Here is a 25,097-nt window from a genome sequence, read left to right on the forward strand (position 1 = left end):
TGGCTCAGTGGTACACTGCTTGCCTAGCTTGCTTCAGGTCCTGGGTTTAATTCCAAGTACAGCAAAAAATAAATGCTTCAAGCAATCAACACCTCAAACTGTATTTATAACCCTGGACTAAGTGAAAAAAATACCAGTGTACAGTAGGGTTATCTGTTTAAATAAGTGCACTCTCTTCAGCTTTCCAAGCATTAGATTCACCAGCAAAAATTAATTGTGATAATATTAATACAGACTAATTAAGCATAAATTGCACACCCTGTACACCATTTAGAGAAAATTGTGTGCTCTTTCCAAACGTTAAGCCCCACAATGTAGCAGTAAGAATAACTTTTAACCAAAAATGTCTTTCAGAAGCCTTGACAAGGATCATAATTTAGATAAAAAACTGACAAAATATGTTCTCAAAAAGAAGTTGAAATGGAACTGTGTAGAAGAAAAGAACTAAAGCCCCAGGACATCTTAGGCACACCAGGAAAATTCTAACATATTTCAATACAACTGCCATCATCTACTAAATTTAGAAAATCACTGCAGTTTCACAAGTATAGATTATTCACAAATATAATTTTTCCCTGTGATTTAATGAGCTCTGCCAACTAGAGCTGTCATCTTTAACTCAGGTTAATTTGAGGAAACCTGCTTTTTCCAGATGGCATCAAGGAGAGCAGACAGATATATGACACACTAAAATCAAAGTCAGATGGTATTTATCTTCATGTGGAGTGCAAGAGGCATTAGCCTCTGAGCCCGTTTTGGTCCATTTCTTAACTGAGTATTCTACAGTGGAATTCTCCACGCTTTTCTTAAAATGTCATATTTCTCTGTGAGCACATTACCAGTATTACCCTGAAAATCTGCAACAAAGTCTCCTGCAAACCTTAGCTAAGCCACCTTTCCCACAGTAGATAACACATACATATGTGTCATTACTACATCAAACATGTGGTTAATTTAGTGCCCTAGAGCTTACCTAACTAGTTTACCTATATGACAGTTCTCTGGGCATTTTACAACTCCAGCCAGGTATTGTTCACCTATCAAAATGCTGATTACAGTAATTACATCACTATGGTTTATATTTCTAATCTTGTGTGGTTGATGTGCTGTGTTCCAACTATCTTTTTCATGCTCAAACCCAAAGTCTTGGAAAGTGTAATTTGGCATGAAGTTCTCAGTCTTAGTACATCAAAAGCCTGCCTATTGGAGAAATAGGAGAATTGTTGTAGTATAGGTCTGGAATGTCCCCCAGCGTCTCATGTACTGCTGGGCGTGGTGGCTTACACCTATATCCCCAGAAAGCTGAGGCAAGAGGATTGCAAGTTTGAGGCCAGCCTAGAAAACTCAGTGAGATCTGTCTCAAAATAAAAAATAAAAACAGCCAGGGATGTAGCTCAGTGGTAGAAGCATCCCTGGTTTAAATCCCCAGAGACAAAAAAGAAAAAAAAAAGTTCATGAATTAAAAGTCTAGTCCCCAACTGCTGGGGCTATTGGGAGATATTGGAAACTTTAAGAGGTGGGGTCTAGTTGGAGGAATAGGTCACTGTGGCATGTCCTTGAAGGGTGTATCGTGTCCCTCCCCTCCCTCTCTTTTTCTCTTTCTGCTTCACAACTAACAAGAGATAAGCAGCTCTGCTCTGTCATGTGCTCCCCGCCATGATGTTCTCCCTCATCACAGGCCCATAGCAATTTGGCCAAGAGACCTCAGACTGAAATCTCTAAAACCATGAGCCAAAATAAACATTTATTTCTCTAAGTGGATTTTCTTGGGAATATTATCACAAAGATAGAAAGCTGACTAATACAAGAATATCCTTACCTATGAGGGCATAACCCAGCATCAACAGAACAATGTTGTTAAAAAACAACAGATAGGGGCTGGGGTTGTGGCTCAGTGATAGAGCACTTGCCTGGCATGTGTGAGGCACTGGGTCCAATTCTCAGCACCACATATAAATAAATAAATAAAGGGTCCATCAACAACTAAAAATAAATAAATAAATAACACATAATCTTTAAAAAATATAGACAATAAAATTTCTATCCAAGGACATTTAGTGAGGGAATTCATCTTTTCCATTTAAACCAAGTATTCTTAATCCTGCCTAAAAATTGGATTCTTCTCAGGTACTCTTTTTAAATGTTGATGCCAGATCCTACCCTATACCAATTTAACCTGAATCACTGTGAGAGACACTCAAGCATTGACATTTATGAAAAGCCTCCAAGGTAATTCTAATGTTCAACAACAGTTGTGAATCACTGATGTATACCTGAGATTGTAAACTTGTTCTGTAAAGAGCTATATTTTAAATGTTTTGGGCTTTCTGGGCCATTTAGTCTCTATAACAACTTCTCAATTCTGCTGCCATGATACAAAGTAGCCATAGACAACACATAAATAAATGAGCCTCACTGTGTTCTAATACAGCCTTACTTATTTATGAATATCAAAATTTGAATTTTATATAACTTTTACATGTCACAAAATATTCTTCTTATTTTGATATTTTTTTCAATCATTTAAATATTTTTTAAACCATTCTTTGCTTACAGACCATACAAAAGCAGATAACAGGCCAGATTTGGCTAGGCCAGATTTGGCTAGGCCAGAGTCTACCAACTCCTGATCTGCCCTGCCAGCTGAATACACTTCTACTTAATCTTTTCTCAAAAACATTTCCTCAGATTCTCACTCAATCCACCCTGAGAAAGATTCCATTCAAAGCAGGGATACCTTCAGATTCAAGTTGGTCCAGGCCATATGAGGCAGCTGTATTAGTGCCACTCACGGATGGAACTGTTCTCTCAGATGATGCCTCCAAAGCAGGAAACGTTGGAGAAATGCTGGGCGCTTCCACCATTATTCCAGGGGGTGTCACCAGAGAGTCCAAAACTAGTGCCAGATCCTCACTCGGCCCAGTGACTGTGTCTGTTAGGTCTGCCAAACACAAGAGATAGGACTTGACCCACAAGATGATCATCATGCATTATGGAAAATGTAAACATGTGCTTTCACCTTTTAGGCAAGAAATGATTAACAAAACCAATATCTCACACACAGTAAGTTCAGTATTTAGACCAGCTCCCCCTACCATTTCATATAAATCCTACTGTCCACAGCAAACACTTTATCATCCAGGATAATACATTGCCTCAAATCAAAACTTCGTTTTTAAATTTTAAATCTTTCATCTATTCTATTGCAGGATTGTGCACAATCTATTACCAAAGGCAGAAAATTTAACAGAAATGTATTAAGATACACGATTGGATGAATAAACTGATAGATTTCCATGGTGGGATGTTATCCGACCTTGAAGAAAAGAACTGCAAGAAGAAGATATTAGTCACAGAATATTAAGTAAAAACTGTGAGCCCCAAAAGTTCATCTGTAGAACAATTTTCTCTTATAAACTTAAAAGCAAATTTTTTTTCTAAAAATTATGCTGGATGTGGGGGTGCATACCTGTAATCCCAACAACTCAGGAAGCTGTGGCAAGAGGATCACAAGTTCAGGGCCAGCCTCAGCAATTTAGCAAGACTTTACCTCCAAATGAAGAATAAAAATGGCTGGGTTCAATCCCCAGCACCACACACACACAAAAAAAAAAAAAATGCTGGGGATGTAGCTTAATGGTAAAGTGCCTCAGGGTTTAATCCCCAGTACCAAAAATAAATAAATAAACAATTTCTAAGATGTTTAAATGTTTACTTATAGAAGTAAATATAGATGCAATAAAATTGGGGGTGAGGGGAGAGAGTGGGGGCAATTATGAAAACAAGATTCAGGAAGACAGTTACCAGCCAGGAGAAGAACAAGTTGAGATGCAAAGAGTCATGGGGTTCCATGTAGATTATTGTCAAAGCCTTAGTTTTTTCATTTTGTTTTATTTGCTTGCAGGTTGTCAACGAGTAGGAAGTAGGATTAAAATTATTTATTACATTGTTAAAAATAGCGCAATAAATACTTAAAAGTAAGCCTTACTTGGACCAATAATGAGGCAGAGATCCATAAATGACAATTTTAAAATAATAATCATTGGGCTAGGGATATAGCTGAGTTGATAGAATGCTTGCCTCGCATACATAAGGCCCTGAGTTCAATCCTCAGCACCATAAAAATAAATAAATAAATAAAATAACTGTTAAAATTTCCAAATGATTCTGATAATCAGCCAGATTTGAAAACTTCATTGCCCTTAAGAGATGAGAGCAGGGGCTGGGGTTGTAGCTCAGCAGTAGAGCGTTCACCTAGCACATGTGAGGCCCTGGGTTCAGTCCTCAGCACCACATAAAAATAAATAAATAGAGGTACTGTGTCCACCTACAACTAAAAAATAAATATTAAACAAAAGAGAGAGAGAGAGAGAGAGAGAGAGAGAGAGAGAGAGCGCATTTGGGAGCCTGCTATACAGAAAGCACTTTGTACACATTATTTCAAATCTATCAAATAACCTATAAGTAGGCACTATTGAGAAATGAACAAAACAGTTCTTACAGAAGTTAAGAAACTGGCTTGAGTCCACAAATGCTAGTGACAGTCACACCCAGGTCCTTGCTGTTTTCACCTTCCCCACCCTGGCTCCTAACAGCAGCCTTGTAGAAGAAGGAGACAGTTGTCAAGAGATCCAGCCTTCCAGGGACCCAGAGGTAAGCCACCAGGAGATTTTACTTGGAAATGAGCCCTCTGTTTTCTAGGCTGTGCCATATCTCTGCAAATAAAAAAAGTTCACCCACCTTTCCAGGTGGGGTGTATGCATATATGCTGGTGATAGAGTCAGCTGCCACATTCTGTTCCTTGTCACTTACCTTCTGCAGCAGGGGTAACTTTGGGAGACCAAGGGATGGCTGTGGTTGACACTGTAGTGGCCAGAGGCTCCCATTGTCTGGACAGCTGAGTAACACCAGGTACATCAGAGGCAAGAAGGGGGGACTCCTTGCCTTCCTCAGTCTCTTCACTGTCTCTGGTCACCTGCTCTTGTGTCACCAGGGATAAAGTGGCTTCTGGTTCTTGAGTAGCTGTTGTCATCTCTTGAGTGACAATGTCTTAAAAGGGGAAAAATATTTAAAAATAGACTAAATTTCCATACCTTAAGCTCACTATCTAATTAATAAATTAGGGGGCAGGGAGACAGATAGCTATTTCATAATTTGGAAAAATAAGGGAGAATTCATAAATAAAAGACCAATGAATGAATGTTGTCACTGCTGCTGCTTTCAGGAGTTGTGAATCAATTAAAGAAGAGATAGAGAAATTAATGTGAAAAACTACAATAAAATCCAAAACAAAGCAGGAAAATCAACAGCTGTGCTCCCTCCCAGCCACACTGGAATATTAACATAATTGTTTTTTTAAGAAACAAATTATACAGAACTAAGTTATGCTAAAAAATTCTCAGAAGCATTTGTGTATATTAATTTTCACATTTGCATTTCTGAAGAGGAAAGGGAAGTCAGCCTTTTAAAATAAAGGAATAATATTACAATAACTCATGTTTATTGAGTTTCTGTTATGAGCCACACACACAGTAATAAGTGCAAGGTGTGCATTGTCTTATGTTTTCCTCCCATTTGTACTAAGGGGAGGTGTATATAACACTATTCTCTGGAAACTGTAATAACATAGGTCAAAACATGGGCCAGTCAGTTTACCTAGGTCTGAATTCTCACTCAGTCACTTACTAGCTGTGATCCTAATCACATACTTAACATCTCGACCTTGAGTTTACTCAACTGTAAAGTGAGAATAACAACAGTATCTATCTCATAGAGTTGTTACAAAGATTAAATTAGATTTAATCTTTGTAAAAGATTAAATCTTTGTAAAACACAAGAATGTCAAAATGCATAGCATCTTAACAAGCAACAAAAAATTATTTATTCAATAAATACCATCTAAATTGCCCCAATTTACAGAACAACTTAAGTTTGAAAAACCTAAGGAAGCTGCCTGCAGTTACACAGCCAGCCCTCTTAACCACTGTGTGAATTATGCCCAAGGAATGAAATGGAGTGGTCACTGCAGAATATTTGTCTTTGCTTTTAGATTCAAAAAGGGAATGAAACAGAGATATAGAATGAGCCATTATCTGTCACAGGTCCACCTTCTTTACAATGTTGCATTTTCCTTAAATACATAATTAAAGACTATCTATAAGGACAAAGACTTGCCATCTTCTTAGGGAGGGTCTATGCTGGAAATTTCAACTACTTAGCATCTACTTAATTTCTAATTGTCTTAATTTCTTATTGTCTCTTTCTTAAAATACTTGTTCTAAATAAATAGCATATAAACAAGTTCAATAAGTTGTACATGAAAAAACAACATTATAGGTGTAGCCAAAGAAAGTTTTCATTAATGACATCATGCTATAACTCATTACCTTAATTTAAAAAAAAAAAATAAACAATTTATTTGCTTTAAAACAGTGTATGCTTTTTGGTAAAAGTCCTTCCTTTCCTTCCAATTTGGACTATTTTTTCTTTTGAATTCTAGATATTTTTACTCTTGATAGAACTGATTATGGAATAAGGGAATTGAGTTAGCTCTTATTTGAGTTTTGAATCTGCTCTTTATACCATTGTTTAAGATGTTTCCTTCTTCTCTCTTTTTCTACTAAGACTGTGCATCTCCTGACAGCCAGGAGTCATTGCCCTTTGGTATCTCCAGCACCTAGGACAATGCTCTGTTTGCCACAAAAAAAACAATAATACAGTTTTGTCAATTTAAGTAGCATGTGTTCTCCCCATCGTCCTCAATTTTGAATGCATAATGAACATTTTGGAGAACATGTAAAAAATACATCTAAAGCCTATGTTCATAATTGTTTTTCATTTTGTTTTGTTTTGTTTTGTTTTATTGTTTTTGTTTTGGGTACTAGAGATTGAACCCAGGGGCACTCAACCACTGAGCCACATCCCCAGCCCATGTTTTCATATATTTTATTTAGAGATAGGGTCTCACTAAGTTGCTTAAGTCCTCACTAAGTTGCAGAGGCCGGCTTTGAACTCATGATCCTCCAGCCTTAGCCTCACAAGCCAATAGGATTACAGGCATTGTAGCACCATGCCTGGCTCTATGTTCATAGTTTTATGGAAGAACAAGAATATCAAAATGCATAGCATCTTAACAAGCAACAACTGCTGAAGAAGAGAACCAGAAATAGGAATGGAACTTTCAACGGTAATAGGAATTTCTCAACATCTCCCACTCTTCCTACTTACTGTAGAGAAAAAAAGAATATAATACTCACTATAGAATATTTTTTAAACCTTATCTCCTGTTGAACCAGCTGAATCTGAGGACTGACTATAATCCCAAAGTACTCATCTCTTAATCATGTCCAAAACACCAAGGAATCATTGCATACCCTGAAAAAGATAATGTCCTCAGTGGTCTTTGGGCCCTAAAGTGATCGGCATTTGGATTATTTCCTTCAGAAAAAAAAAAACACAATATTCAGAAAACAGAAAAAAAAATTGGTTATTCTATAACTACTGCTGTGTATAATAGCAACTTTCATATTCTCTAACTCTGCGACACCAAGAAAATTAAGGGAATTGACTGTTCCTCTCTCTACAAAGAACACGGAAAAACTATTTGATTTGGACAAGATAAGCAATCAAATATAATGATCCCAGTCTGAATGGGTCTCTATTTATCTAGCCATTGAACTTATGCTTATTGAACACCTACAATTGGCCAAGTATCATGCTCTGCTCTGGGAATAAAAAAAAAAAAGTTGCCTGTTAAAAGGTTGTAGTTAAGTGAAGTGGTTATAACCAAGGAACATATTCAATAACCAAAATAATCAGATAATTATCAAATCCATTTTACTTTTTAGCCTCTATCTACAGAAGCTAATACAAGACTGGTACATAAGAATCATGGATTCAGTTGCACAATGTATAATCTGGGGCTGATTTAATGCTCCAGAAACATCTTATACATGTTACAGATAATTAATGTTCTTGTTCAGTCATATCTAATATCTTCATAGTTATGTGAACCCAACTGTCTTAACATCACTAAAAAGTCTATTTACAAGACATTTTTTGGAAGTTTCTATGAAAACTTATAGTACACCAGTTCTTCCAGTCTTGAAAAAAATGAATTAGAAAAATAAAATTAAATCTTCCTTTTATCACTTATCAAATGATCTATCATTTTAATTAAATCCCAATAACACTTTATAAAACATATTATAAATTTGATATTTTCCACTAACTGAGCTACTTGGCTCAAGTAAAACATTGTACATGTTCAAAAATAATTTGAAATAGCAAATGCATTCGATGCTAAGCTTCTCCTTCCCAACACTATTACCTGACTAATTACACATAATAAAAGAAAAACATTGCCCATCAAAAACAAACATAAGGCTTGTCAGCTTGTCATATTCACAGATGAAAAGGCCAAGAAAAAGTAGGAAATGTGGAATCAAGTCAGCAGATGATCCATGTGCCCCCACCCCACTTATTTCTGGATGATTTATTTGTGGGTAAATAAAGTCACAGGACTCATATGGTTAAAACTATGAGATAAATACTTACCTAAAGATTTTTTGTAAGAAATATCAGAGATGCAAATACATTTTACAACAATGAGTACATAAATATCTACATTATTACACTATTTAAGTATATAGTTAACATTTTCACATTTTCTTGTATATTTATACATTTCACTGTAAAATGTTGGGAAACTATCCATCTATATCAGGGTTTCTCAATCTCAATGCTATGAATATATTGCCTTGAATGCTTCCTTATTGAGGGTGGGGTGGGGGTGCTGTACTAAAGGATGTTTCTGCAACAACTTTGACCTCTATCTGCTAAACGCTAGTAGCAACCCTCAGTTATAAAAACTAAAAAAGTCTCCAAACATTGCTAAATGTCCCATTGGGCAGGAAGTAGGGGTGGGGGGTGGGCAAAGTTATCCCCAGTTACAGACCCCTTGTCTGTCTATATGCAGGGGTTATAGTTTGGTGTAATCTCCACCACATTGATTTGATGTGAATACTTTAGCTATTCATTAAAACTTTAATAATCTATTTCTAAATTGCCATTAAAAATAAAACCAGGGCTGGGGTTGTGGCTCAGCAGTAGAACGCTCGCCTAGCACATGAAAGGCCCTGGGTTCTATCCTCAGCACCACAAAAAATAAAATAAAATAAAGGTATTGTGTCCAACTACAACAACAAAAATAAATAAATATTTAAAAAAATAAAACCAAATTGAAAGATTTCCAAATTAAACAAAGTTTGTTTGTTTCTTTTTCTTTCTTTCTTTTACCTTTCAATGCATTTCCCAACAGCTGATATGCCTCAGACTCATATTCTGAGATGGACACAGTAGTCTCTGACAAAAACATGGCACTGTTTTCCTTGGTGGATTCCTCCAAACCTCCCATATTTTGGAACATGTGCACAGAGAAAACTTCGGAATCTTCCATCAGACCTATGGGAGTGAAGGAACTTTGATGGATGAAGGTGGGTGACTTCTTCTCCCCCTGCGCTATTAGCAGGGCTGTGCCCATGTCTGTTTCCTCTTCAGGCAGCCCCGGAGACACTTCTGCAGCCTCTGTCAAGGGCTGACCCTCTTCCATCCCCTCCTGGCTCTCTGTCTGCAAGGGCTCCATTCTCACCTGAGTGTCTGTATTGTCTTCCAGCATTGGGGTCCGTATCTGGCTTACACTCTCCAGCTTGGTATCATCCCACTCATCACTTAAGATAGAGGCAGCTGGAACAGCTCTGCTGACACTTTCTGTGACTTCTGGGGCTCCCAGCAGGCTATCCGTTTCTGAACCAACACTCAGGGCATACTCAGAAGTCACCAGCAAGTGCTCTGTGGCAGTAGCCTGGGTATGATCAGCTGTCTTCTGCAGGAGCTTCTCCCCATCCAGCAGAAGGCTTCCAGACTCAGCACCAGGAAAAGAAGTGGTTCTCTGATCCATGTCTGCTTCAAATTTCTCTGTCCTTGGATTGGTGGTTAGCATTTCTTTAGCATTCTTAAGGGATGAAGGTGAATCCCCGAGACTAACTCCATCCTGATTTTCAGTTGCAAACAGTTGATGGTTCACATATTTCACAAAACCTGGTGTTGCTTCTGTGGTCCCTTCTGCAATGGGCTGAATGCTGGTACTGCTAAAGGGTTCCTCCTTCTTGCCAGTATTCAGTGAAGCAGTCTCAGTGATAGGGACAGTTAACATGATCTTGGAAAGTCTGCTTTCAGGAGACATTTTCTCCGGCTGGCTGGAACCAAACACTTGGTCACCTGCTGGGACCACTGGTTCAGTGACAATGGAAAGACCAGGGCTGTCAGGCTGCTGGAGTCCAGTTCCTGTGGGATGGGTTTCCTTGTTAAATAAGAGTACTTCATTTACTGGCACTGCTGATGGTCCTGTTGACATTACCATTTGATCTTCTTCAGAGAACACCAGTTGAGGAGTCTGTTTCGGAGTAATGGAGGTGTTTTCTAGGTCATCTGTGTTCATCCTCTCAGGCTGCCATTCTTCTGCACGAACATGTACCAACTCCCTTCTTTCCATTTTGGGGAAGGCCAGACATTGTGTGGCAAAGTTGAGAAAAAGAAGGCTACAGAAAGCCAGAAAAATGCTCAGTACAATTGGTCTGCTCATAGTGAAAGAGAAATGTGCCTTAAATTAGTAGAGTTGACAATTCCAGTAATTGAGTCCTGCAGAAAAATAAAGCATATCAAACTGTCATATAAATATATTTTGTAAATAAGTCCCTTTAACTTAAACCATAAGTAAAATAATGCTTAACTTCACACACAGAGTAGGTATGTAAGAGAGGGCTGTTCTATTTCTTTGTACCCTTGGGACATGGATAACCCAGTTCATTTTTCCCTGCTGAATTCTGTAGCTCATTTAACTTGAAGCTCCCTAGAAAAAAGTACACACAGTTCAAGTATTAAGTTCATTGTTTCTCAAACACCTACTTGAAATAAACTACCCTTGAAGTCACATTTGCAATATCTTATCCTAATCCTCTAATAATCATGTAGTCAAATGACTCAGAAACAGCAATATGTCCAGGATGTATAAAGTAGATGTTACACATTCATTCATAGAAATTTTTAAGTGTTGCCATTGTTGGAATGTTTGTGTCTCCCACCTCAAATTAATATGGTGAAATTTAATCATCTTTGAGAAGTCCTAAGATCACGAAGACAGCCCTGATGAATGGCCCTGGTGCCACTACAAAAGAGTCTCCAGTCACCCCCTCGCCTCTTCCCCCATGTGAAAACACATGAAAAGGTACCTTCAATGGGCCAGTCCCTCTACCTGGACATCAAACCTGCTGGTGCTTTGATCTTGAACTTCACAGCCTCCCAAACTATGAGAAATCAGTTTGAGGCTTGGGGTTTTGTTTTGATGCTGGGAATTGAATATAAGCTCCCCAGCTTATGGTATTTTGTTATAGCAGTACAAATGGGCTAAGACAAGTATGTTTTAAAACCTGTAAAATATCATCATAAAAAGCTAGATTTTAGTTGCTTTCAAGAATTTAAAGAAACATTTAGATGATTTTCAATTAAAATACCCTTAAAATGCTAAATCATTTCTTGTTCTCTGAAACAACTATAAAAATTATGGCAAAAAGTTCATATTTCAAAATTTGTAAGGAAGAAAAAAATACAATAAATAAGCAATATAAATAAATGTATTTTTAGAAAAAATACATTTTAAAATTAGCCATCTTACTGAATAACCATTACTGCAAGATGTACTGTATTCTTTCAAATAAACTATTCATATTCTTGCTACAACTAAAACTATCTTCAAACTGCTAATTTCCCCCCAAAACCAAGGGTTCTCATTCTTGTCATCTATTTTTGCTGAGTAGGGCCCCTTCTCTTCCCATCATTGGAAAATTCTCAAATGTTGATCCCCCAGCATGACAAAAAGGAAAAAAGAAAAAAAAAAAAAACTCAAAGATATTGCAGGTTTTCTAGAAAAGTAAACCTAAGAATTGAAATTCTGAAGTAAAAACCTTGTCTTTACAAAAGCTACACTTTCCTTTCTTTCATGTCTAATCATTAAACTCTCTAAGTTAAGCTCATGATGTGCACTTGTGAAAGACATTCACATTTTCATGTGCCTTTTCCCCTTTAGAATTTCAAAGCTTTCTCACGTTATCCCATTTAGTCTGAAAGGTCCTTTTAAGATGGAAAAAAAGGTCAAGTGCTCAGGGCATGATCTAGACAGAAAAGACCAAAAGAAGGCAGAATATATATATATATATATATATATATATATATATATATATATATATATATATATGAAAAAAGGAATCCATGAATTCAGACCTGAGCTTCTGCAACCAACCACCTGAATAGCCATCTGGGAGCCCCAGGTCTTCTAGCACCAACAAGCTTTCTTGAGAGATCTTTAGCCAGAACCACCCAGCTAAGCTACTCTCAAATTCCTGATGCACAGAAATGGTATGAAAGGATGAAGAGTTGTTGCTTATGTCACTAAATTTAGGGATGGTTTGCCATACAGAAATCTTGAATCCAGTGTTTGGGGGAAATATGGGAAAAGACTTGATTCTAATGTATGAAATATGATTTGTCAAGAGCTTTGTAATGTTGTGAACATCCAATAAAAAATAAATAAATAAATAAATTTAAAAAAAATAAAATTAATTAATTCAAAAAAAATAATAAATAAAAGGAAAAGCTTATCAAGGATCATAAAGTCAACAATAAAAGAAAATTGAAGCCAGAGGTGACTAGGAGAAACAGAATCCAGAGGTGGTAAGAAGGATGCTGTTTCTCCAGATATAGAATAGGGGTTTGAAACAATTTTACTTTGTATACAGAGAGCTAGGATTTTTTTTTTTTTTTTTGGCATGGGGGATTGAACCCAGAGGATTTTTTTTTAACCACTGAATTACATTCCCAGCCCTTTATATTTTTTTCATTTTGAAATAGGGTCTCACTAAGTTGCTTAGGATTTCTCTAAGCTGCGGAGGTTGGCCTCGAACTTCAATCCCTGTGCCTCAGCCTCCCAAACCGCTGTGATTACAGACATGCACCCCGATGCCCGGTGCTAGTATCATTTTAAAAGGAGAAAATATGGGAAAAAATAATTGAGAAAGAAGGAATAGCATGTGCCAAGGCAAGTCAGTATATTTTAGATGAGCCAGAAGGCATCTCAGTTCATAGTCAGGTAACAGATCTCTGTAGTGTTTGGCGCACTGCCTTTACTTTTCTTCCTTAAAAGGAAAACATTTGAGAGAGCTGTGAAGCATGTGTGTTCACAGCAAAGGAAATTACACCTTTGAATGTCTGTACAGAAAAGTTGAACTATGGTACTGTACAGTCCATTTCAATCCGGCGCAGTGACGCACACCTGTAATCCCAGCTACTTGGGAGGCTGAATAGGAAGATGGCAAGTTCAAGACCAGCCTGGGTGATTTAGCAAAAGCCTCAGCAACTTAGTGGGTCCAGTCTCAAAATAAAAAATACAAAGGCCTAGGGATACAAATAAGTGATAAAGTGCCCATAGATTCAATCCCATTACCAAAAAAAAAAAAACAAAAAACAAAAAAACTCTCTAGTTAATTTTAGCTCTATTGAGACATCTTTTTGTTTCTGAACAAATACTTTGCTCATTCAATAAAATCTTGCTAAACATCCCAAAACATCACAGGTGTGGCCTAAAAGTTTGTTCAACATGATACTGGGATTCTGTATAAAAACCTGAAAAGGGGGCTGGGGTTGTGGCTCAGTGGTAGAGCACTTGCCTAGCATGTGTGAGACACTGGGTTCAATTCTCAGCATGGCATATAAATAAATAAAATAAAGATCCATTGACAGCTAAATAATATTAAAAAAAAACTGAAAAAAAACAGATAATCATGAAGTTTAGATGAACATAGACTGGCATCAGAACAATGATTTCTGAATTTTAGCCTTCTTGTTTTAAAAACTTGCCATATGTGATCCTGGACAAGTAACTTCAGCTTCTCCTCCAAAAACAACCAGGAGCTAAGCAAAAAAATATTTGAAACCTCCTCTACCTTCATGATTCTATTTTCATAGCTATATGACATAAAATGGAAATACAAATATTTCCCCAATTCTGCCATCCAGGAGGTAAGACAACCACATGACTGAGCAGGTGGTGCACATTTTATGTTTTGCAGTCATATGGGCTGAGAGAAGAATTTTATGAATAAATCAGATTGAGGGAAAAGGGAACAAAGAATAAGCTTTAATATAGCCCCAATTGCCTTTCCAGAAGAGAATTTTTCTTCAAGGTCTTATTGTCATCTACATCTTGAGTTTCAGGAGTTTTATGTAAAGGGAATTCTGCCATGGCTCTAAAAGACTTTCCTTCTGTGATTAAGTGCTGGCCACCTGCTTTCTAAATCCAATTACAGCGGAAAAAGTGAGGGTGAACCACAAGCCTTTTCTAGCTATGTATTGAGGCCATATGCTGCTTCTCCCCACTATTCAAAGCATTGCCTGAACTTTAAAAGGAGAAAAGACAGCCTGTAGGAACGGCAGAAAGAGACACATCTGCAACTCAGATAAATTGGCAGATGACCTTCAAGCTCCAGGTCTTTCTTCATCTTTCGAGGCCCAGTGCAAGTTCGCCTAGCCACTTTCATGAGTTTGGAATCCCACAATAGAAACTGCATGACATTAGAAAACAAATAGGAAAAGAATGACCATTGTCAATTCAGTGACAATAAACCTCAACCTAAATAACCATCTGCAACCATATTTTTCTTTTTTGCAGAATGCTTAAACCTTATGTGGCCAAGTGCCCAGCACAGAGGAAATGCTTAGTAAATATTGGCTGAACAAACAGATGAATGTCTAGAGCCCGCTTCGCTGCGAGAGGTGGAAAGAGGGAAGATTTCATTGCTTATTTGAATTCTGTGTCTTAAATTAACTTAGTCATAAGAATATTTAACAAGCAAACAAAAAGAACACTTTTCTTTCTTTTCCTTCATGCTGTGTCTTTGGATGCTGCTTTCTCTTCCCTCTCTCTGTCAAGGCAAATTAATTCAGATAAATAAACTCAAACCAAGTTTCTGATAGTGGATATTAGCTTCAAATAGCTTTTAAAAGCATCCCCTTCAGAGCAAGTCAGTAGCACTGTGTCTGTCATTCACTATCAAGGTATCCTAATGGCTTGGCAGGCCTTGAACAATTTATTGCATTTTGCCACCAGTGGGCAGATAAGCTCTCTGTCAAGCGTTATCTTTGACAATCTTAAACAGATACAGTCCAGAGTCTGTTTCTTTGTCAAGTCCAGGCATATTCAAGTTTCAAAGACAAATGAAAGACAACATTAAAAAAAAATACAGTTTTAGCCTTGGACTTATTCAGATTTTCTAAATACTTGATCAGTGTTTTTCCAACTGAAATGGATAACGCTATATCAGTGTGCTACCAAACTGAAGACACAAAGGGGAAAACAGCATGTTGAACCATTCTCATCACTGATGACAAAGCTACTCTCTCCAAGGTAAACAGAATTTCATGTATAATATATAAGGCACATGAATACTGCCTTAAGAGTTCTCAGGATGCAGGAGGGCTGTACAGTAAACTGGTGACAATCTGCTTTTCCTTTCTTATGATAAAACAAATATTGTAAATAGCTGCTGTGGGGTGAGGAAAGATACCTAATCTGATTTTCATTGTTAGGAAAGATAGTAGGGATGAATGCAAGCTTTGCTACCTTCAAATATTTGAGGCCATCTTCTCCTTCTCCACGCAATTCAAAGCAAAGCCTGAACTGTAAAAGAACTAGAAAAGACAGTCTGTAGGGACAGCAGTAGAAACACATCTACAACTCTGATATACTGACAGATGACCTTCAAGTTCCAGCTCTTTCTTCTTCTTTCAGAGACAGCATCGACTTGAATGCCACCTCAAACATAACCATCTTCTTCATCTGAACTTTGCTGTCAGCTTGAACTCCTCTTTTACATTTTCGATTCACAACTTATGTGAGTCCTTCCCCCATAATGTCTCTTGGAATCATCCCCTTCCAGTCACCTCATTGGATTGTCATTAACTTAATTGCATCTTAATGGGTGACTGTGTCCACACTCTATCCTCTCTTACCCATTTTATACAGTCCAGATGGTTTATTCTTCAGAATAAAAATGACAATAATCAATCAAAATGACTACCCTTTGACAGATGCCATGGGCCAAGTGTTAGACCTGACTATGGAAATCATTTAATCCTTACAACAACCTGATAAGGTAGGTACTACCATGATCCCCCATTTTTTTAGATGATAAATCTGCAGGCACAGAGCATAATTCACTTAAGTGATAGCGTCTGTTTTTGATCTTTTGGATTCCATCAGACTTCAAGGTCCCTGCTTTTACCACCTCAACTCACTGCCTTCCCAAAACACATCATATAATATCCCCAAACTTACAATTCCCAAATACCATATCTATTAAATAAATTTCACACCACCAGTGCCAAGTACAAGTACCATCCCCAGCCAGGTACAGTCCCCTCTTAAATGCCACACTCAGTTCAGGCTCCTAAACTTTGCTCATACCACTACATTAGCCCCAACACCCCTTTTTCTTCTTTACCTCGAATATGCAAACCCTTGCCCCCAACAGAACTGCTGTCACAAAAATGCCCGGTGCATTCTCTTCCCACCTTCTCCCCGCTCCTTTACCACAAATCATCAAGTCTTGTCACCTCAAATAAGATTGTGTTCCTTCCACATAAACACCCGTCTCTGAGCTTCCTCTGTTAGCTCTATAATTATTAACAATGGTAGGTAGAGAGAAGAGGTATTCAATAAATATTTGCTGGCCTAGTGAATATAAATAATCATTAAAGGATGGGAAAACAAGTGTTTTATGGTAAGACTGTCAATAACATTTCATGGTCTAACCTTCTATAACTGTTTCGTTCAACACATGATTGATTTTGGTTATTTATTGAATGTATCATTTTAATAACAGCAATAATTTGTATATTCTAATTTTCTGCTGTATTTTAGGTTTTCAGAGTTTACTTCTCTCTCACACACACACAACACACACACACACACACACACACACACAATAGATCAGCAGTCTCAGGCAACAAGTCTCAGAGCTTCAGATGAACTTGCTTTTCAATTACCACCACACCTTTCAAAACCCAATCAGAGATTCTTTGACGAGGAAAAAGAACACTCCTCTCCTTGGCTGGTGTCTTAATAATCTTTCCCATTTGTCCTTTTCTTGATTCTCAATGATCCCTTTGTCACTGCCGTATCTTGTCTTGTTTTAATCCTAAGATTCTCATTGCCAATACTATTCCATTTGTCTAAACCTGAACTTATCAAGACTGTAAACCCTATAAACCCAGCTGTGGCACATGGCATTAAGACACCACTCTCTGATTCACCACGCTATTGACAACTGTCACTGGTCTATTATAATGGCTCTAAGATCTGGGCTGCAACCATCCTTCACTATAAATTAAATAGCTGGAATGACAGATGATCCTTTCAGCAGCATTTTCCATCACAGTGGAAGAGGGAAAATGGAGTAACCACAAAGAAAATATGGTCCCTCAGGAGGAAAGCAGAGAAGTATGCTTGGTTCAACACCAACAAAGTGCTTTCCCCTCCCTACAGATCACAGCTAAGTTCTCCATATTGTGCCCACCAGCTTTAGTCTCTATAGTTTAACTATGTAAATAAATGAAGGTGTCCATGCTTAATCACCCCTACAACATTATCCTCTCTGTGTCAAAAGAAGCAGGACTTGAAGGTATTAAAAAAAAATAGGCTTCAAGTTCCAGCTCTACCTTAGGCAAATCACTAAAGCTCAATTTTCTTGTGACAAAAATAGAGATAATAATGCTCATGCTAAACAATAATAATAATGCTCATTCTATTTTCTTCAAAGAGTTAAGGGCAAAACAAAAAAATTAGAATAGACATGAAAGCAGTTTGAAAAAAATAAGTGTGCAATATTAACCATGTTACTGTGGTGCTGATATGCATGCCCCTCAAAATACAGAAATGTGAGCATAACATAAAATGTGATTCCATAACGTCAGTCCCAAATGGAATATCCATTTTTCCACTAGATATTTCCATAGAGCTTCCCTTTTCAGCTTTTCACATAGATGAAGTGACCTAAGAGTCTTTGGTGTCTACAGAATCCTGTCCTGATTGAGATTGATCAGTAAACTGCTATCTATCCACCACAGAGTTCTTTTCAATGACCCAATTTGACACTTTATTTTTGTTCTTTGTGGTTCACAAACCTCATTTGCTTGGCAAGATCTCTAAGCACTAGTTGGCATTTAAAGGGAAGCTGAAACTAGATTCATATACTTTTCTTATAATTTCCAAGTAAACACAATAGAGAAAAAATAGAATTGACCAACATGTTAGAGAATGAATTTTTATCTTACAGATTAAACTCAGATGTCCTCTCATCAGCCTACTTACTTATGTGAAAATAAATAAAATTTGATTAACAAAAATATAATGCCATACACAACTTTTCAAGCAAACATCTTCTGAATAAAGAGTGAAGGACACCTTTAAAGAGTAAAATTTTCCCATAACATACAAGCCCAGATTTTTCATTTTGGTTCTGTAATACCAAATTATGATACTACAAAAATCTATCAGGAAACACGGGGAATACATGGTAAGAAGCCTTCCCTGAAAACAAAGACAAATCCACGTCTCCCTAATTGGCTCTGTTGCTGTGGCTACCTTAGACTTGGTGAGCCTTGGGAGTTTTGTGTATTAAAAAAAAAAAAAAAAAGCAATCAATATCAAGTCTGCTTCATGAGAGCTTGGCTTATTATTACGGCAAATATAACAAACCCTACTTTAATCAGAAGAGCAAGTCTGGCTACCCTTAAATGTCTACTAGGTTTAAAAAATAGTGCAATATTCTGATACTGTGAACCCTCACCGGTTTCGAGTCTTTTGATAGATGTTCAAGTAGGGTTCTGCCGGCAAGTGTGTAGAAAGAAGCCAGCCAGTGACTTGAAGATGCTTGGCTGAAGGAGACTCCTAGCAGCCCAACAGTCTCACTTATGATCAAGGAAATCCACAAAAAGAAGGGGAAGGCATGCAAATTCTACCACGCAACTTGCTCCTCAGAGAAGAATCCTTCAGAGCAGTTCTATGAATGGTTTTGTGAGCCACTCCTCATTCCCCGATACGTTTCAAACTAAAACTTCCAAAGAAAGAAGGCAGACACTTAAAAGCAACCTTCTCTGTTTTCTTGCACATTTGTTCTGCACTGAAATTAGGTACCAAGATCCCGACAGATGCTAAGAGTCGGCTTGGAAATGCAAAAAGAGTTTCTCATCTTGGAGAACCCCAAACTCTAGAGGGTCCTATGTTTGACTGCTTTCTTCGCTAACCAGTGTTCTACATGTTTGGAATCTGTACAGGTCGGGTCCTGTAAGTGACCTAGACGCACATGTGATATCTGGTCATCTCCGGGCAGCACCTCTCAACCATTCCAGAGTCTCAAGAGGCAGAGACTCCTCTCCTCCAAGTCTAACCCTCAGGCCCCCTTCTTAATTAAGTGACCTTTCCAGGGAGCATCCTCCAGCCGTGTACTAACGGAGGATCGGTGGTGATTGAGCAAGGAAGCTCCATGACATCCCTGCACTAAACACTCAACTGTTTGTTTTCTGCAAAGTGGCAGGGCATATTTCACATTTCGGTGGCCACCACAGCCCCCAATCCTTCCTCGAGTTGGGCTCTGAGTGGCACAGGCTACACTGAGATCGATGCTTTGAAAGGCGTAAACCGTAGTCTTCGAGAACTTCCAACGAGGTAGAATTGCGAGGGGAGGGAGAGAGAGAGAGAGAGAGAAGAGGGGGAAAGCCCACACAAAAGCAGCCAGTCTGTAAGCTCCGCCAGCACAAAGGCCCGTTCGCTGGTGCGCAGCCGGGAGGCTGGGCTGGAGCAAGGAGTGCGGTGAGTCCTCCGAGGCCTGCACGCCGCGCCCAACGCACTTGGAGCTGCCCCCTAGCACCCAGTGGCCCGGCACCGCGTTCCGGCAGGGGCGCAGGGCGCACGCCTGGCGCGCCTCGGCTGCACAACTCCCGGGGCTACACCGCTCCCAGAGCGACCCCGCGCCGCCCCAGGCTCCGGTTCAGCTCGATCCCTGCCCCGGCGCCACGTCTGCAGTCGCGGCTTCCCGAGTGGCACGAGCCGGGCCCGTCCTCACCTGTGCGCTTTCAGCCAAGCAGCGCGCGGAGGAGAGCGGCGGCGCTGGCGCTCTGCATCCCCGCCGCGGCCCCTGCAGCGGCGGCGACTCCCTCCGCTGTCTGGGACGCCAGGGGGAGGGCGTTTCGCTTCGTTGCTTATTCATAAGGCCGCGGCTACGGCTGGGGATTGGGCGGCGGATAGGTGTGCCCGCCCCAGCTCTGCTAGCTGTGACACCCGATGCTGTCGCCCCACGCCCCTCCGGCGCCCACTTCCCCGCCTCCGTTCCCTCGCGGGGGCGGCTCAGGCTCTGGTCCCCGCGCCAGGACTCCTCCGGAGACCCCCTACCCAGACTGCGAACGGGCTTCTCCAGGTACCTACAGGAAAAAACACAACATTTTCTCAAGAACCCGAATTTCTCTGGCCCTTGATTAAGGCAAGAGGCGCAAATGGGAGGCTATAGAACGTTCTTTGCAAGAACTGTGTGTCTTAGTCATGCCCCTTGAAGTAACTCTACACGAAATGTTCCCTTCTCGATCACTCAAAGAAAAAGTTGAAAGCAGGTGCTAATAAGAAGTAGGGTTTATTGAGCCACTACTCCTACCAGGCACAAGACTAGGTGCTTCATTCATTACTGTTTAATCTGCACAAGTAAATATTGTAATACCCACTTAACAAGGGAGAAAGTTGAGGCTAAAGACGGTGTAATTTATTCAAGGTCTGATGGCAAGTGTGGTCACAGGCAATTCATGACCTCCATTCCTGAGTCTTACAGGACTCAATTTGCTTTTTCTATATCTCCTAATCACGAGGGCAAAGAGGTATTAGGAATTTAAAATAGCCCATTCTAGAACAACCCCACAGGGTTTTACATCATCTCTTGTCTTTATTAACTCACTGCTTTATAATGCCTTAGTCGCATATAGTTATTCGTAAACACTTTGAAGTCACAGATTTCTTGTTCATATTTGGCTCCTACAGTTAACGGTACACACGTATGCGCTATTATCCGTTCCACCTCTCTTCAGACTATATTAGTTTTCTTTATTTCCAGAAAGGAAGTCAGCAAAGAGTTTTGTTGAAGAATGTGTGATTGTAATTCAATCAAATCCATACAATGTGTTTTTATGTGTATTCAATGTAATAAGTAATACATTGCATTGAGACCAGGTCTTCCACCTGGGTACAATACCCAATTCTCACTCGACCTGATGAAGCTCTGTTTCAACATTTCGTTCTTTAAGTCAGTAGTCTGAAAATCACCCACATCATCTTGTAAAAATTGTGTTCTATAATATTGTGAGTTTTTCAGCGAGCCCACAAATTTGAGTGGATTTAACACAAATGCTGGTATATGATCATGCTAATAAAAACAATCTGAGTTCTGGATGCTAAGCCTAAAAGTTCAAGCAGAATAGGACAGACAGCCAAAGGAAGGGATTCCAGGTCCCATTGCATCTGGCTAGGGGCAGCACTACCCACAAATCTGAAGTATTCTGTTTCTTTGGTACCTTTCTGCCTCTGACATGATACTCAACTACAGAATACTACTCCTCAGACCTGCCTAACATTCAAGTTTTCTTCTCCAAGTGACCCTTCTCTCATAGTAAAATGTCTGTCTCCCATTTCCTCAATGCAAATTGTTTCAGCTATGCAGCAAAAGTAAAGAAATCGGATAGGAACTCATTTGTAATAGTCCTTTATCCTACCCCAAATTGTTATTCAACTTCATACTATTCTGGTTAATGATAATATGATCCATTCCACCCCCAACATATACACAACTTATAGATCAGGAAGAATTCTCTGAAAGTCAAATCAGTAAATTCAAATGTGGAGAATGTTATTAATTTTTCATGGGTAAAGCAAGAAAGTGTGTGTGTGTGTGTGTGTGTGTGTGTGTGTATCAAAAGCTTTATAACACCTAAAACTATTACCAGTCAATGTAATAGACAAGGAAGCTCAGGAAGGCAGTTTTGGGATTGCCACATTCGGCAAATAAAAATAGAGAATTTCCTATTAAATTTTGATTTTAGATAAACCACATGTCATTTTTAGCATAAGTGTAGCCCAAATATTGAATGGAACATTGGGATATACTTATGCTAAAAATTATATGTGGTTTATCTGAACTTCAGATGTAACTGGGTATCCTGCATTGTATTTGTTAGAGCTGTCAACATTGGGCTCTTGGTTAGTCCTGGTCAGTGAAAGCCTTTGTGCCAGAGAGGAATTGGTTGAAAGTAGCAAAGATCAGCATAAGCAACCCCAAGAACCAGGAAGGGACAGTGCCCATTCAAATACCACCCAGAGTGGATAAGTCTTGGTAATGCAGACTTGATGTCCATTGTGACACAGTCAACAAATGGGGTAGAAATACTTCACAGTATATCAACTAATTCTCTTTGGTCCAGTTCCCATGCACCAAACATCCAGTGTTTTGATTTCCAATATACATGGCCATGGGGCTCCGATGAAATGAGCATCCCTGTCTGCTCAACATCAGTATCTGCAGACCTGTGACTCTTCATTATGTGAGCTGGATTATGTGTCTGTTACTAACAGATCTGCTTCTGATGCCCCCCCCCCCAGATTGGGTTTCTGGTCTTATAAAGCTAAGATGGAGACCTTGAGTAGGGCCAGCTTCACCAAGGTACTTTATAAGGGTTCTTGAAAAATAGCTGGTAGGACTTCACCAAGCTCTATACTACTGTTTTGTTTTCCTTTTTAAAATATATTTTATTGGTGCATTATAGTTATATATGATAGTGGAATTTGTTGCTACATATTTGTACATGCACAATATAGCAATATAATTTGACAATCAATTTGTTTTCATTTGAAATTACACCAGAGTTAAGGGTTTAAGGCACTAGAACACTATAAAATGAAAGGTCCAGAAGGAAAAATCTTCCTGGAAGGCTGAGTTTACCTGGGATCTCTCCAAATGCCTCCCTCTCACTTTTTTAATACTTGTCTTTGTTGTCATTGTTTTATTTTTTAATTCTCTAAAGCTCCTTCCTTGGATTTTGTTGCTCTTATTGGCTTCCAAGGTATCCAACAAAGAGCTCAGCCGTGGAAGAAGGACAGCAGCTGCTAGGTAGAGTGGTGGGGGTCCTTTGCAAAAAATGGATAGTTAAACCCTCACTGTGAAAGATTATCTTTCCTTCCGATCTTCCTAAAAGTTTATTAATCTGAGATTTTCGGAGTCTTCCAATATTCTCTGCCCAATTATTCCCTGACTCCAATTCTCCAATGAGAATTCCCTGATTGCTTTTAATTTTTTAAGTTGAAATTACCAGGAGTGGACTTTAGCATTAAAAAAAAGTAGATTCTACTCACTCTGGGTATTCAATAAATATTTAATGGGGCTGAGGTTATGGCTTAGTGGTAAGAGTGCTTGCCTAGCATGTGTGAGGCACTGGGTTCAATCCTCAGCACCACATAAAAACAAATAAATAAATAAAGGTATTATGTTCATCTACAACTAAAAAATAATTTAAAAAATAAAAATTAAAATTAAAAAATAAATATTTAATGATTATGACAATGATGATGATGTAAATAATGGTGACGTTGTGTATATCTAAATAGAAAAAGATTTAAAAATGGTGATGATGTTAGAATCATTTTTATTCATTCTAATGGATGTTTTCATTGTATCCAAAACCCTTAGAACACTTGACATGATCTATTTTAGATGACTTAAGTGCTAATGAACTTGGCTTTTCACCTACAAAATTATGTCTTTGTTATGCAGTTTATTAGCTAAGCAGGTAAAATAAATCCCATAATAAAGTGGTTTTCCTTAAACAAGGCTTTGGAACAATAAATTTTTATACACTGCAGTTGCTTTTAACTTAACACAATAATCAACTATATTTATATATCTTTATTATTTAATTCTTAATACACAGCACCTGGATGAACCTTGTTGCTTCTCTGTTCTCTCCAAGAAAACTATTGTAATTACAGAAGTAGAATATGATATGCTTTACATTCTCTTCTTTAAAAATCGACTGCGTTCAATATTCTCTTATTAAGCATTAGATTTATTTAGGCCCTAACTTTTTGGTTCAGTTCTAAGAAATGGAATTTTGTCTGTTGCCTTGAAAAAGCAAGATAAGAGAGGAAAGACACTAAAACAGATACAGAGTGAAACAAAATTTCTGAAACAGTACAGCCATTTTAAAAGAAACTTTTTTAGATAAAGTAGAGGCTGACAACATTTTATAAAAGAAATCTTGTCCTTCATTTTTTAGCCACGAATAAATATGTCTTTGTGAGATGGCCTGTAAAAAATCATTTTTTAAAAGATTTAAACATCAAAAGTCTAATGTCTTCCATGGAATATGCTCTTTAATTCCAAGTAAATTGGTCATCAGGGGTAACTATATTGAAAATGGCATATATAACTCTAGAAAAGATACGGATTGCCTTTTACTTTATCAGACAAAAGAGTCTTCTATCCATCCTTGTTTTTTTTCTTTTTTAATGCCCACTGTTATATAAATCAATGACTCTTGTAGATGTTTAATCTTAAACAATGGGTGTGAGTTATGTATTACTGACATAATAGTATGCACACCTACCATCTGTGTCACAAAGAAAGATCATTTCTTCTTCTCTGCCTATTAAAGGTAGAAGGAAAGAAAATGGATTGACCAGGAGAAGGAAAGATCAAGCCTCAGAAAGCACTCTCATCGAGGAAGTTCAGATACTGGAATAGATTTGTAAGAGAGGTTATATATGCTCTTTTGTTTCAGGTTTCTAAAAAATTATGAATTTCAGTCTGTCTGGATTGTGGGTTTCTGATGAAATACCATTAGTTTAGTCAACAAGGAAATTATGGGGATAGTTGTAGATGTGAGGAAACTAAAATATATTT

The 25,097-nt window shown here is 38.3% G+C and overlaps 1 protein-coding gene across 1 annotated transcript in view; it reads right to left on the minus strand.

Moving 5' to 3' along the window:
* The window catches only part of ARMH4 (armadillo like helical domain containing 4), a 113,801-nt gene extending 93,507 nt beyond the window's left edge, over window positions 1–20,294 (minus strand). The window contains exons 1-4 of the mRNA XM_081291387.1: window positions 20,232–20,294; window positions 9,298–10,698; window positions 4,813–5,049; window positions 2,738–2,941 (exon numbers count right to left, since the gene is read on the minus strand). Coding sequence (XP_081147513.1) covers window positions 2,738–2,941; window positions 4,813–5,049; window positions 9,298–10,642 — 1,786 coding nt within the window. The 5' untranslated portion in view covers window positions 10,643–10,698; window positions 20,232–20,294. The remainder of the gene's footprint in view (window positions 1–2,737; window positions 2,942–4,812; window positions 5,050–9,297; window positions 10,699–20,231) is intronic.
* Between the last annotated feature and the right edge of the window lie 4,803 nt (window positions 20,295–25,097).

Source organism: Spermophilus citellus, assembly GCF_964194105.1.
Source record: "Spermophilus citellus genome assembly, chromosome: 4".
Lineage (NCBI taxonomy): Eukaryota > Metazoa > Chordata > Mammalia > Rodentia > Sciuridae > Spermophilus > Spermophilus citellus.